Source organism: Maniola jurtina, chromosome 2 (genome assembly GCF_905333055.1).
Source record: "Maniola jurtina chromosome 2, ilManJurt1.1, whole genome shotgun sequence".
NCBI lineage: Eukaryota > Metazoa > Arthropoda > Insecta > Lepidoptera > Nymphalidae > Maniola > Maniola jurtina.
The window spans coordinates 15,210,419-15,225,164 of NC_060030.1; the positions used below are offsets into that span (position 1 = coordinate 15,210,419).

At 38.8% G+C, this 14,746-nt stretch overlaps 1 protein-coding gene across 1 annotated transcript; it reads right to left on the reverse strand.

Annotated features, from left to right (window-relative positions):
• Positions 1-4,381: 4,381 nt before the first annotated feature.
• LOC123872085 (ubiquitin-conjugating enzyme E2 N) lies at positions 4,382-5,739 on the reverse strand. The gene has a single exon (XM_045916216.1). The coding sequence runs from the start codon at positions 5,499-5,501 to the stop codon at positions 5,046-5,048; it is 456 nt and encodes a 151-aa protein (XP_045772172.1). The 5' UTR covers positions 5,502-5,739; the 3' UTR covers positions 4,382-5,045.
• Positions 5,740-14,746: the final 9,007 nt, after the last annotated feature.

Here is a 14,746-nt window from a genome sequence, read left to right on the forward strand (position 1 = left end):
TTATTGTGAAAGCTGATATGTAGGTACACTATAACATGTGAAATAACTATTGTTGTTCTCATTTCTAAGAGTATTATTCTAGTCTGCATTAAAGTTAAGAATAAACTGAACAAATTTATTTGATTGTTTTATTTCAAAAACCCAAAGGAAAGAAAGCAGGGCCGGCTTGGGTCAGGTTGCTGGTGGTGCGAGATTCCATTTTGGCGCCCTCCAGGCCTCAGAAAAATTCGCGATATTAGACCAATAAGCGTGAACGAAGAGTTTTGGAGAAACAGAAAATATTGGGGATGTACTATTAGAAATCAAACTGAAACCAACAAAGTAGAAAAATACTATGAATGCGAGACCAGCAAGCGATTCTTTGTCGTATTAGGTGCTTCATCAATGTCAGGAATGTGAAAATCAAATCTTAATACTCGCAAATAATAATTGATAAAGCGTGAACGATGCAATACAACATTCATGCATTGCATAAAGGTTGAATATGACGCATGTCATCTGAATGTTCATTGTTCCCCTAAAGAAGTCCCTATCTTGTCTATGAATTTCAGTGTTAATCATATTGCCCAAGAGATACTTTTTTGAGTAAGTTTCGACGCACGCTTTATGACAGCCGTCTAGTAGGTACAGCATAAAGCTATTATAATACGTCCATGAGGTACAGTCATACAGTTCGCAGTTCGCACCACCCTTATACCGGCTCTGAAGTGGAGTTATACATTGACATAGCATAATTTGCGTCAAAGTCAACTAGAGCTATGGCGTCGATGTGAGTAGGTATTATTATCAGAAAAACAAAAAATCGAAAACTATCAAGACTGATCATTTAAACTACATATACATTATAAATCTATATACAGTGTAAACAATGTAGGACTTCGTCTGTGTTGGTGTTTGCAGGCGCGCGTGCTCTGCCTTTTTGGAGTGTTTTTTTTTGTTGTTAAAAGTGGCCGGGTTTTGTGTTTTACTGGTGTTTCTTAGCGGTGGAACTGACTGGGAAGCTCCCTAAAGGGGCGCCGCGCGTGTGTCGGCGAGCGCCGGCACAGACGAAGTTCATACTTATTTAGTTTCCACTTTCCCTAACTTGTAAATAACTACAAACTTGACATTGGCTAATCTTTGTAAAGCCAGACGAGAGAGAGAGAGAGAGAGAAAAAAAAACAATGCAAAGCGGTTGCATCGCTACTGTCGCATGAGTAACTTTATTGTTACGCGTTACGTTTGCAACTACCGACCAGTCGCGCGTATGGGTACAAAAAGTCGCCGTGACACTCGCGACAAAAATAGAAGAAAATCATAACATACAAAAAATACACCTCATACCCCAAAGTCGAAACGCCGCAGTAAAAAAGGTCTGCTCTATGAAATACAAGAAACCGCATCAAAATCGGTTCAGTAGATTTAACGAAAATCGTAACAATAACACGACAGACACAAAAAATACTTCTTACCTTCTTACCCGAAAGTCGAAACACGTTCAGTCTTTCAGCCCACAGCCCTAAGGCACAACACACACCACCAAAGAAAAGCGAATCTAAAGCGCGCGGCGTCTTTTTTGATAGCTGAACACTGGCTGAACAACTCAAATAGGTATTATAAAAGCGCGCGACTCACCAAGCATCCTCTTTCATATCTTACTTTCAGTACCTAGGTATACTTTCTATGTTTATAGATATAATTAAGCTGAGTTTGAGTTATTATCAAAAATACTCGGCTATAGGTAGGTACTCTGCTGTCTGCATGTGCCATGGTGAATGATTATCTCTATGGCATAATATGCTGATCCTACATCTTAATCTATCAAGCATGGAGATGTTAAATCAACCTTTTTTGCAGGTCGGCGAAATCAACATAGACATTTGGTCCCTTCCTAATTATAATTAACGCTTACTGACTTACTTAGTTGACTTAGTAATAGTCCCATCACTAGGTACTAGTCCAAAAGTGCAAAATAAGGCAAAATGCAAGTGCAATATGAACAAGAGTTCACAAAACTGGTAGGATTGATATAAAAAGTTTTGATCTTGACCTTTAAATGCTTCCCTGGGTCCTTGGATAGAACTTACAAGTATTAATCACTAGCTGACGCCCGCGACTTCGTCCGCGTGGATTTAGGTTTTTCGAAATCCCGTGGGAACTCTTTGGTTTTCTAGGATAAAAAGTAGCCTATGTGCTAATCCAGGATATTATCTATCTCCATTCCGAATTTCAGCCATATCCATCCAGTAGTTTTTGCGTGAAGGAGTAACAAACATACACACACACACACACATACAAACTTTCGCCTTTATAATATTAGTGTGTTACCAAAGGAAATACCTTGCTCTCGAAACGCCGTATTGTCTTTCAAAATGGGACTATCAAAGACATGAGTTCACATTTACATTGCTGGGGACTATGAAGAGAAAGAGTTATAACTTAATACTGCCCACTACTGAGCACGGATTTTCTCTTGTAATGAGGATGTTTAGGCCATAGTCCACCACACTGACCAAGTGCCAACTGGCAGACTTCACATACCTTTGATAAATTATGGAGTAGGTACTCTCAGGTTTTCTCATGATGTTTTCTTTCAATTAATCTAAATGTTATTACTTAAAACGCACCCAACTTCGAAAATACAAATAGTGGTGCATGTCAGGGATCAAACCCAGGGCCCCCTTAATAGTAGGCCTACTTTTACCAGTAGGCCACAGTTCACGACAGTGGAACTTGTAACAAAACTTGTAGTCAAGGCTTCGACGTCACTGGCAATGTTACTACATTTAACCCTAGGCAGCCTATTTTCTATGATTTCACCCATCACACTAATTCACACTAATATTATAAAGGCGAAAGTTTGTGTGTATGTTTGTTACTCCTTCACGCAAAAACTACTAGACGAATTTGGCTGGAATGGAGATAGATAATATCCTGGATTAGCACATAGGCTACTTTTTATCCCGGAAAATCAAAGAGTTCCCACAGGATTTCGAGAAACCAAAATCCACGCGGGCGAAGTCGCGGGCATCGGTTAGTACTCAAATATTTGACATATCGTCGATTCAGGATGAAACCGGGAGTTCCCTCACTCTAACTAGACTAGCAGCACTCGGCAACTAATGCATCTAAAGATAGTTTATGTAATAGTCACACCACCTTTATTCAATTAAGCTGGTGCAATGTACGTAGTGAGATGTTACATGAGTGATTTACATAAATCACATTTGAAGGTTGACCTCTTGTTATTCTAAGGCCCGGTATACACCAAAGCGGAAATGGGCAGAAATGTGTTTAGCAGATTATTGATAAATGGTGTGACAAACTTATGATATTATAATCTATCAAATAAAATTTGTCTGGCTAAACTATTCTCCATGTTTATGCTCAGCTTTGGTGGAAACTGGACCTAATAATTTTTATCTTGATTCTATTTGAATTAGGATTTAAAAAATCAGATATAATGTATATTGTATAACGAAAATTATGCAGTTTTGCAAGCCTTCACAGTAAAAATTCATTTTGTATTAGGATTTAAAACTCATAAGACATGTATAACTGAAATTATGCAGTTTTACAAATCTTTAGATTAAGTTACTTTAGTTCTATGTCTGAAACAATCACCATTACATTATAATGAGTAGTTATTTTATTTTCAAAAGAATACCAACATACGCAATAGGTAGTTACTTTTTATGTCACCTTGAATCCTAACCAAAGGATCCTGGGGTTAGTACAGAAGTTGTATCACACTGATACAATCCCAATTCTCTATTCCTTGCACACAGCTGCAAATAATAGAGACAATAGTGATGGTAATGATCACCTCAGTTGACTGACACTATTGGCTTGCATTGACAAGGGACGACCTTTCTGTCTGCAGAGGACAAAAATGGATCACTAAGAAGTGCATCGCATGACACACATGGTGGACTAATAGTATGACAAAACACCATAATATTATACCATACCATATAATTATATAATTACCATAGTATTGACAAGGAACTGTAAAAGTGGTGGCAATTACAGACAGTCAAAGCAATACAGGGTGTCAAAACCTGCATAGTACATACTCTCAAAGAATAAGAAACACCATAACAATCTCCTACATAGACAGGCTTTATTAGTCACTTTGGTGCTGAAGTCTGCAGGAAATGAATCAATTTCACTACAATTCTTACAAAATTGTGTGTTTTAGGATTGTTCTGAAATAAAACCTTTTTGTTATTATTCTAAGTGCTTATAGGTACCCCTGGCTGATACAAGAGGTAAGGTGCAGATTGCAGAACGTCAAATTCCTTGATTTTTACATCAACTGTTGTCCTCCCACCTGACAAGTGGTTTCAGTGAAACAATGTAATACAGTGATAACCTATCAGGATAGAAAATAAAATAAAGATTAGCGTTTGTTTATTATGTATTTTCAAGTTTCTCACAAAGCCAAATCAAATGTACATAAATACAATTTAATGATAACCTTTTATACAAGATGTAAATAGTACATAAGATTCATTTTTAAATTATTTTATGCAGATAGTCACTGGAAAATAAATTACTTGATATTCAATTCAACTATGACAAAACAAAAATCAGTATCGGCAGAGATCAAAAACTGATATTTCATAGTTGCACTTGCACGCAGATTAGATATACAAAGGCATCGAACTCTGTGACCACACACTATCCTTTGTATAAAATTAACCAAATTTGTTCAACTATTAAAATATATACAATAGGGTTTCAGGAATTTTATATTTAGCTATTTTAATAATTATAGTAAAAAAATATGCGTACCTAATATCATAACCAAGCTACATGTGATAGGGTAAAGGATAACCTGTGGGCTTGCCGGACTACTCGGAGACACGGGGGCGAGGCTACGGGGCGCGGGGCGGCGCCTGGAGGCCGGCCTCCGCCGATAATAAAAATTTGTCCACAATTGTCTCTTCACAAGTTACTCGATCTAGGTAGTGAAACATAACTTGCACTCTTAAAATCATGATATATATGTTAGTTTCGTCCACTTGGTGCAGCGCGTGGGGGGCTCGGGCGCGCCGCCGCGCTCAGTTGTCCATGGCGTATCTCCGGGTCCACTCCTTCGCGTTTCGGATGGCTTCGCTCTCGTTCACTTTCCACAGCTCCGCGACGTCGTTGGCCAGCGGGTCGTCGGGGTTCGGCGCCGACAGCAGCGCCTGAATGCTCAGCAGCACGGTGCGGATCTGCAGCGCGGGGCTCCATTTGTCTTTCAGGATGTCGAGGCATATGCGGCCTAGCCGGTCTATGTTCGGATGGTAAATTTTAGTGATAAACCTAACCTTCGGCGCTGACATAGGATAGTCCTCTGGCAGAAATAGTTCTAATTTGAATAGTCCTCCTTCGAACGGCGAGTCCTCCGGGCCGGTGACGATAACGTGGAAGTAGCGCGCGTTGTTCTCGCTGGGCACCGCGCTGATTCCCGGCACGGGTTCCTGCATCAATCGCTGTGTCTCTTTGATTATTCTACGTGGTAGGGCTGCCATTTTATTTATGCGGTCTAGCGCAATTTGTCAAAAAGCAGGTACCTATTCATATAATTTGTTTAAAATATCAAATTGTCTTTGCACTTCACGTATTTTTAATAATAGTTGAGGCACGTACGTATTCTATACTTATAAATTATAACAGCATTTTAGCCATGATAAAGCTGAAAACGCAACTATAAAAGCGATGGTTAGAGTACCAACTTCAATTTTTTTACTGTGGTGTGACAAAGACAATATAGAACTAATTTGCCTTCCACAGAGAAAACATGCGATAGATTACGGCGCGTTCAAAATATGTAAATCGTTGCCGAGGTTTATAGTCTCTATAACTATTTATAAGCTTATAGAGCGCCCATAGATGGTCTCGTATCTGTGGCAGTGCGTGGTGGTTTCGCTATTCCCCACTAGATGGCAGTGGCTAGAGCTTTTTTTAATAATAATAATATAGAACCATTACAGAACACACTAATGCCCATAATTGCCCAGCATGAGTTGCAAGTTGCAATATGTTATACGTTGGTGTATAATAAAACCTTGCCGCAAGTCCCGACATTAGTAATATAGTTAATTAAATTGTCTCTTGCAAGGATTTCCACACCTCGCTATCCAGAGCAGTTGCCGGTTCCCTGTGACTCTGATGTAGTCAGTGTTGCCAGTGGCAGATAGTCAATTGTAACACGAGACATCTCAAAATGTAACATTTTCACGAGAAAAGTAACATTTCCTTATTTTTCGTGGAAAATAAAAGTAATAAGGTACACACAGGTTAATATGGCACTTTATTATACAAAAATTTAAACAGTTTTCTTGTCCCATTAGTTAAGCTCAAAAAGAATCGTAATAATAATTGTTGATTGAATAAATTGACTGCTGATCCTGAAAAAGAAAAACAAATCAATATGTAAAATAATAATATACCAACGGATCTAAAAATGTCTTTGAATAGCTATAACTTATTTTGTTAGGTAATCAATTTATAATACAAGTGTAAATTAAAAATTTATATCACCCCGACAAGTGAAGGTTACATTAACTAGAAAAGAGCTGATAACTTTCAAACGGCTGAACTGATTTTCTTTGATTATAGCTAAGAACACTCTCCATCAAGCCACCTTTCAAACAAAAAAACTAAATTAAAATCGGTTCATTAGTTTGAGAGCTACGATGCCATAGACAGATACACAGATACACACGTCAAACTTATAACACCCCTCTTTTTGGATCGGAGGTTAAAAAGATTAAAATCGTCTTATATCGGGCGATCTGGCAACACAGGACTGTTTGAGTTTGAGAGGCTACGCACTAGGTGGACTTTGTCTGTGTAGCGTTTCATGGCGCGCGTGTGGTGCCTTTTTGGAGCGTTTTTTTTTTTGTTTAAAGTGGCTGGTTTTTGTGTTTCACTGGCGTTCTTGGTGCTAGAACCATGCTGGAACTAACTGGGAAGCGCTCTAAAGGGGCGCCGTGCGTATGTCGGCGAGCGCCGGCACAGACGAAGTCCTTACTTATATAGTTTCCCTAACTTGAAAATATCTACAAACTTGACAATGGCTAATCTTTGTAAAGCTAGACGAGAGAATAAAAAAAAAACGCACTAGGTAGGTACGCAGTGAAGAAAATTACGCGGGAATTTCAAATTCGTTTTGTTAACTGAACAATACTAGGTAGGTACCTAACTACTTACCTTGGTCTCAGCAAAGAGATCGATAGATTCGATAGCAAAACTCAAATTTTAAGTTACGCCGGCCGGTATCTACTCAGCTCGCTCTCATTCCTGTAAAGAAAACCGAAGTTACCTACAACAATAACTACCTAAGTAGTAAATAGCTAAATGAACTTCTGGAAACTAATGTGACTTAATAATAAAATGACAGTCAATACAAAAACGAACTGCTTTCAGTTGCAAATACTATGACTTTGTTTTTGCATTACTGATTCCCTAATTAGTTAACTACTTACTTATTTACTTAAAACTACATTGTATACAACGTTTACTTACCAAGCAAGTAGTGTTAGCAACACATATACACAGTCGATAAGGATAACGAACAAACCAATCACTTTCGAATTTTGACGAAATAAAGATACAATTTTTTTTTTGTACTTAGATACATAACTACAATATCACTACCCCGCAACGAATAACTTTATTATCCAAAACAAAGTTGAGTCACAGAGAAAAACAAACAAAACACGTTTTTAATCACAGAGTAATTACAAAACAAAGTGAACTTAGACCAATAACTTAGAGAAAGTGAAATAAACTAACGAATGGGTCAATTACGACAAATGAAAACTGTTTTGGATGCGTTCCGTTTCACGATTATTTTTGGTTTGCTGGGAAAAATTTGAATATTTTTATGAAGTCCTAAAAGTAACGTAAAGTAACATTTTGAGTCGTGTAACATGGAGGAAACATGAGGGGGTCAAAAGTAACGTAAAATGTTACAAAAGTAACATTCTGGCAACGCTGGATGTAGTCCGTCCACCTACTAGCAGAGAATCGTGTCTGCCAACGTTGCATTTCGAGCGAGGTCGTCTTTTCAACACCTTGGAACCGTACATCCATCAGTTCTTTGAAGTTCGAACTAGATATTATGAATTGTGTCCTGCCTCCCCATTGCCACTTCGGCTTGGCAATCCGTGAGTTATGTCAGTTAGGTAGGTAGTAGGTAAGTTATGTAGGTACCTATTAGGTACCTACATAACTGACATACCTAGCGTAAAATCAAAGTAGGTTAAGTACTAAAGTTACCTAATTTGATTCTTTTATGAATCTCTTCATTTCTGATAAGACTATTTATAGGGCAACTTCGATTAAAATCTGTTCAGCTTGCGCCTCCTAAGACCTAGAATCTGTTTGCCGAACCGGTGGTAGAGCCTTGACATTCCTAATAATTAATCATAAGTGGCACAAGTTATAAGTAAGTATATGAAGTTATATACAAGTGGCATGTAAATAAATTAATTTCATTTCAATTGGCTTTTGTCTAGTCTTTTATTGGTACTTTATCTAGGTACATTTTATTGAGAACCTTGCTAAAAAAAGCTACACACTGCACACACAACTTGTAGACACTTAACCTTCTACTACCTACCTACGACCTATTCCAATTTAGATACTAGTTTTCCAACTTTGGCGACGAAATCGAAAAATCATGATTGAAATTGCGTGCATCCTGGCAATTGGATTTTTCCCACTGACGTCAGATACCTACCTGCGAACGATTTCCAGTCGAGGCACGAAGCACTCATATTGATGCGCATTTCAAATCTACGGGCTAAATAAAGTTCATTTTACGTGCGCGGTGCGATATTGTTCCTAATAATATTATTTCGATATGAGGATACCTATAGTCTGTTCACTAAGATAGTGTCCCGCAGGCGCATTTATTATTTTACTCTTATTTTGTTATTTTTATTGTGTTTGTTAAATAAATGTTTTAATTAATAAAAAAAAAATATATTCTAAGAATATTTGAAAACCTAAATCCACACGGGCAAAGTTGCTGGCATCATCTAGTGTATTATAAAAACCTTTCAAAAAAAAACATCGATGTGTGTAACATACAAGATTTTATTATTTTTAACCCCCGATCCAAAAAGAGGGGTGTTATAAGTTTGACATGTGTATCTGTGTATTTGTGTATCTGTGTATCTGTCTGTTACATCGTAGCTCCTAAACTAATGAATCGATTTTAATTTAGTTTTTTTGTTTCAAAGGTGGCTTGATCGAGAGTGTTTTAGCTATAATCCAAGAAAACCGGTTCAGCCGTTTGAAAGTTATCAGCTCTTTTCTAGTTACTGTAACCTTCACATGTCGGGGGTGTTATAAATTTTTAATTTACACTTGTAAAATATGGGGTCTATCAAAAATTACAAAGTAAACGGTAAACGGTATTGTAGAAGCTCTATACCGTACCCTATCGTAAAGCCTACGTTACAACGGACCCTAAGAGCTATAAAATTAGGAGGAGATGAGCTATTGATGTTCCGACGTCAAATATACTGTTATGGGCCTTTAAAACTTACCTTCTTCGGTGATTTCGCCGTATTTTCCCACAATAGTAAGGTATATCTAAAAGAAAATCATTTAAGTGTCATGTAAATATAAAAAAATAACATTTTACTATTCAATTTTCAAGACGTTTAATTTGTTCTTATATTATTATAAACATTTACAAAAACAAAATCAGCTATTGCAAATTTTTGACATCTATAACTACCAAAAAGCGTGTAACTACAATTTTACTATACCGAATAAAAAAATACTTTCGTCTAAAATCTAAACTACTATGATTTAGTCCTTATTGATATTTAAACTTGTGACGATGAGTCACAAACAGCCTACATGCCGGCCGGCGTAGAAGCATCGAGAATCTTCCACGACAGCAACGCGTGATCGGCTCAGCAACCCGACCGGCCAATCAGCAAGCTCCGCGACTGCCGCGCGTTGATCACGCCACCGGTTAGGCTCCGCCCATTCCCCAGTGTATAAATACGGCAGCAGCCGCCAGATCAAGGGAGTCGCTCGGCTTCTTCGCCCCGCATAGGTCGGTGTGATCTTTAACATCGCTGCTCGATCTGGGGGAAGGAGTCCAGCGACACAGGTAGCGTTGAAAGCAACCAGGCCCTCTGCTTGGTGGCACAACAATACCGCACGTCCCGCCCGCGCGTTCACCCCTCCTCCGGTCTCCGTCCATAAAACGATCCTCGTTACGTACCGACATAGATCGCCCGTGCAACCCCGTCTATAGTCCGACCCGAATTGCCCGCGTCGTTGTGAAACCCTCCGCGAAGGGTAGATGTATCTTGTGTTGTAAATAGCAGCGGTCAGTAAAACTCAATGTACAGTAGATATAAGATTTAGACGTAAATAAATAGATAACGGTTTGTGTGTGATCATTGTTTTTCTTAGCTGACAAGTCAGGCAGGGTTCCCTATCCTTTATGTACGTAGTAAGGACGTTGCACACCCCAGCCTCCTTGCTACGTTACATTGGCGCCCAACGAAAAAACCCATTTATCCGTCCGTTTAAAACCCGCGCCGCGTAAAGAAACTCGCGCCGCGTCCGTAAAGTATAAAAATCCGTACCGAAGCATAGGGAACTTGACAAAGTTACACCCGCATATTTTACGAAATAAAACAGATACAAACCCTCACATGTCGGTGTGATCTCCATCGCTGCTCGAATTGTGAGAGTGAATATCTGACCCGTGTGTAGCTTACACAAGTACAAAATCGAACATCTTGAAATAAAACGGATATAAACCCTCACATGTCGGTGTGATCCCCATCGCTGCTCGAACTGTGAGAGTGAATATCCGATCCGCGTACAAAAGTACCACACCAGATAGAAAAACCACACATAAAAAACAACGCGAAATAGATGTTAATCCTTAGCCACCAAGCCAAAGGAGAAACATCTCATCGCCGGAATATAAAATAACTAGCACACTAGAAGACACAGAAAATAACCAATAATTAACCGTATGAAATAAACGAGAGGGGAACGCATAAGAACCGAACTTAAAAGACATCCGTATCCACCATAAACAATTTTACTGTACCTACTGAAATAAATTTCGTCGCTTATCTAAAAAGGGAACATTAGACGCAGCGATCCGATTCAGATCCGACACCGATACGACACGTTCGTTCCGACATCGATCCGATATTAGTCGCAATCCTACATCAATTCGTTTTGAACTAGGAATCGTAAACGCGACAATCCGTTAAATAATCTAATCATCCGCGGAAACAAAACCTAAATAAATCAACCGAACACGGCAATGCCCACGGCTTGGATTTATACACTAAATAAACAAGAACTAAGCGCCGAATTAGAAAAGAGAAGTATACAAATCGCGGCCACAAGTACGGTCGACGAATTACGCAAACAACTAGCCCAAATAATCAAAGAGGAAGACAAAATAATACATAACAATACAATGTCGAACGAAAACGAAACGAAGGAATTCGACAAGGCCATTTCTCGATGGAAGATACAGTTCGATACAACAGGCGACGCCGTAGAATTTCTAGAGCGCATAGAAGAACTAGCCGAAACATTAGGCGTCAACAAAAACAAAATAATACATGTGATTCCGAGATGTCTAACGGGTAAAGCCTCATTATGGTATAGAAATAATAACCAAGGATGGAAAACTTGGGAAGACTTTACAGATAACTTCAAATTATTCTACTATCCAAGAAACTATGAGAAAAATCTTCTAGAAACGATTATAAACAGGAGGCAACAATTCCGAGAAAATTTCATACAGTATCTAACCGACATGCAAACTTTATTGAGAAGATATGGGAAATTAACCCCAGAACAACAGTTAGAAAGAATCTACGATAATATGAAACCAAACTATCAATACTATATAAAAAGAAAAGATTTTAGTACAACTGCAGAACTAATACAGCTAGCAGGCGACTACGAAAAAATAAATACAGACCGGTTCAGAGAAACAACAAGAAAACCAATGTACCAACGGAAAGAAAACACGCCAAATCCCATAGAAAAACCCACCGGAACCCTAAAACCCGAAGACCACAAGACAGAAAGAAAACAAATACACGCAAATTATGATCCACAATCTTGTTGTTGGAAGTGCGGCAAGAGAAACCACACAACACGGGAATGCAAAAACCAACAAGTAATTTTCTGTAGCAGATGCGGGTTGATGGGGAAACTGACACGGGACTGCTGTAAGAAAACAGGCGAGGCCAACTACAGAAGGAAACCACAAGCATACACGGCAGACGCCCAGAATAAGGGAGATAACAGAGTGTTTATAGAAGTCAAGATATACGGGAAAAGGTTCAGGGCATTGGTAGACACAGGGTCAACAAACACATATATAAACAAAGAGATCATGGATCAAATTCAGGATAATATTAAAGGAATTACAGAAAAGCAGAACACGATAAAATTAGCCGACGGATCTCGAATAAAAACAAATAAAGTAATCAATATTAACATAGAAGCAAATGGGAAGAAATTAACACACCAAGTCATATATTTACCAGCAACTACAGTAATGATCATGGGAATGGATTTGCTAACAAGAATAGGGCTATCCATAGGGTGGAAAGAAACAACATGTGAACAAATCAGCACAGAAAAACCAGAAAAAGAATCCAGTAGTACAAATACTTTAACAGCCGAACAAGAAAAACAGCTGCAAACCTTCCTCAACGAAGAATTCGAAAAGTCTGATAAAAGTCCGAAAGGAAATACATGGGTGGAACACACTATAAAATTGAAACATAAAGAACCAATCAAACAAAGGTATTATCCGAGAAACCCTAAGATGCAAGAAAAGATTAATGAACACGTGGACAAGATGCTAGCTGACGGAGTCATTGAGAAGTCTAGCAGCCCATACAGCTCACCGATAGTAATGGCCAAGAAGGAAAATGGTCAATACAGATTCTGCATAGATTTCAGGAAGATAAATGAAATAACCGAGAAGGATGCATACCCAATACCTCAAATAGACGACACCTTGGAAAAATTAAATAAAGGGAAATACTTCTCTAAATTCGACCTGAAAAATGGATATTGGAACGTGAAACTAAATGAAGCGAGCAAGCCAATTACAGCTTTCACAGTGCCGGGAAGAGGCCTATTCCAATTCAAGGTTATGCCATTTGGACTACACTCGAGCGGTGCAACATTCCAGAGACTACTAGACAGAGTAATAGGACCAGAACTGGAACCAAATGCATACGTATACTTGGACGACATAATAGTCTGTAGCAAAACGTTCGAAGAACACATAATTCACTTGAGGGACATATTTAAAAGAATACGGGAAGCAGGCCTTAGAATAAACAAAGAAAAGTGCGAATTCGCCCGACATCAAGTAGAATACTTAGGTCACGTGGTAACGAAAGAAGGTCTCAAAATGAATGAAGGGAAAATTCAAGCAATAAAGCAACTTAAGGCACCAGAAAATATCAAAGATGTAAAACGATTCATAGGGATGACATCGTGGTACAGAAAGTTTATTCCAAATTACGCAGAATTAACCTCACCATTAGCACAATTATTAAAAAAGGACACAAAATTTAACTGGGGAGAAAAACAGCAACGACACTTTGAAAAAATAAAATCATTATTAATAGAAGATCCAATCCTAACTCGAGCAGACTTTTCCAAGCCATTCATACTGCAAACAGACGCGAGCGATACAGGTCTAGGAGCCGTTTTAATGCAGGGAAATGAAGGGAAAGAAAAGGTTATAATGTACGCGAGCCGCACACTACAACCACCGGAAACCAGGTACACAACCACGGAAAAAGAATGTCTAGCGGTGATATGGGGTATAAGAAAAATGAGACCATTTTTAGAAGGATACCATTTCACCATCATAACAGACCATCAAGCACTCAAATGGCTAAACACCTTAAAAAACCCTTCAGGCAGGCTAGCGAGGTGGGCACTAGAACTACAACAATATAGCTTCGATATTGTGTACAGACCGGGAAAACAAAACGTAATTGCAGACGAACTATCGAGAAACCCCGTATATACCACAACAACGGAAGAAAAAGAGTGGTACACAAAGAAATTGGAGATAACAAGCAAAAATCCGGAGTCGGACCCCGATTATTGTATAAAAGACGGAAAACTGTATAAAAAAGTGATTAATCCGAAATATGGAGGAAAACTCGACCCCACTACGGAGTGGAAACTATGCGTGAGAACCTCGGAAAAAGAAAATATTATCAAACAAAACCACGACGAACCGGACGCGGGCCATTTGGGAACGTCAAAAACGTTCAACAAGGTAGCTCAACGCTATTATTGGCCAGGCATATTCAGAGACGTAGCGAAATACGTAAACAAATGCGAAGTCTGTCAAAAACACAAGCCGTCACAAGAGAAAAAACCAGGACTCATGCATATAAAAAACGCCGAACAACCATGGGAGGTAGTAACAACGGACCTCATAGGCCCACTACCTCGTTCGTCAAAGGGATACCAGTGGATAATCGTATTTCACGACAAGTTCACCAAATGGTCTGAAATAAAACCCTTACGAACGGCCACCGCCAACACGGTCGCATGCGCACTCAAAGAATGCATATTAAATAGATATGGCGGAATTAAAACACTTCTCAGCGACAACGCGAGAATATTCACCAGTAAAGTCTTTAAGGACACATTAACAAAATATAAAATAGAACAGAAATTTACCGCACCGTACACCCCACAGTGCAATCCAACC

What these genes read in the sequence shown, in the direction of transcription:
- LOC123872085 (XM_045916216.1), bottom strand. Translation starts at nt 5,501, where the DNA reads ATGGCAGCCCTACCACGTAGAATAATCAAAGAGACACAGCGATTGATG.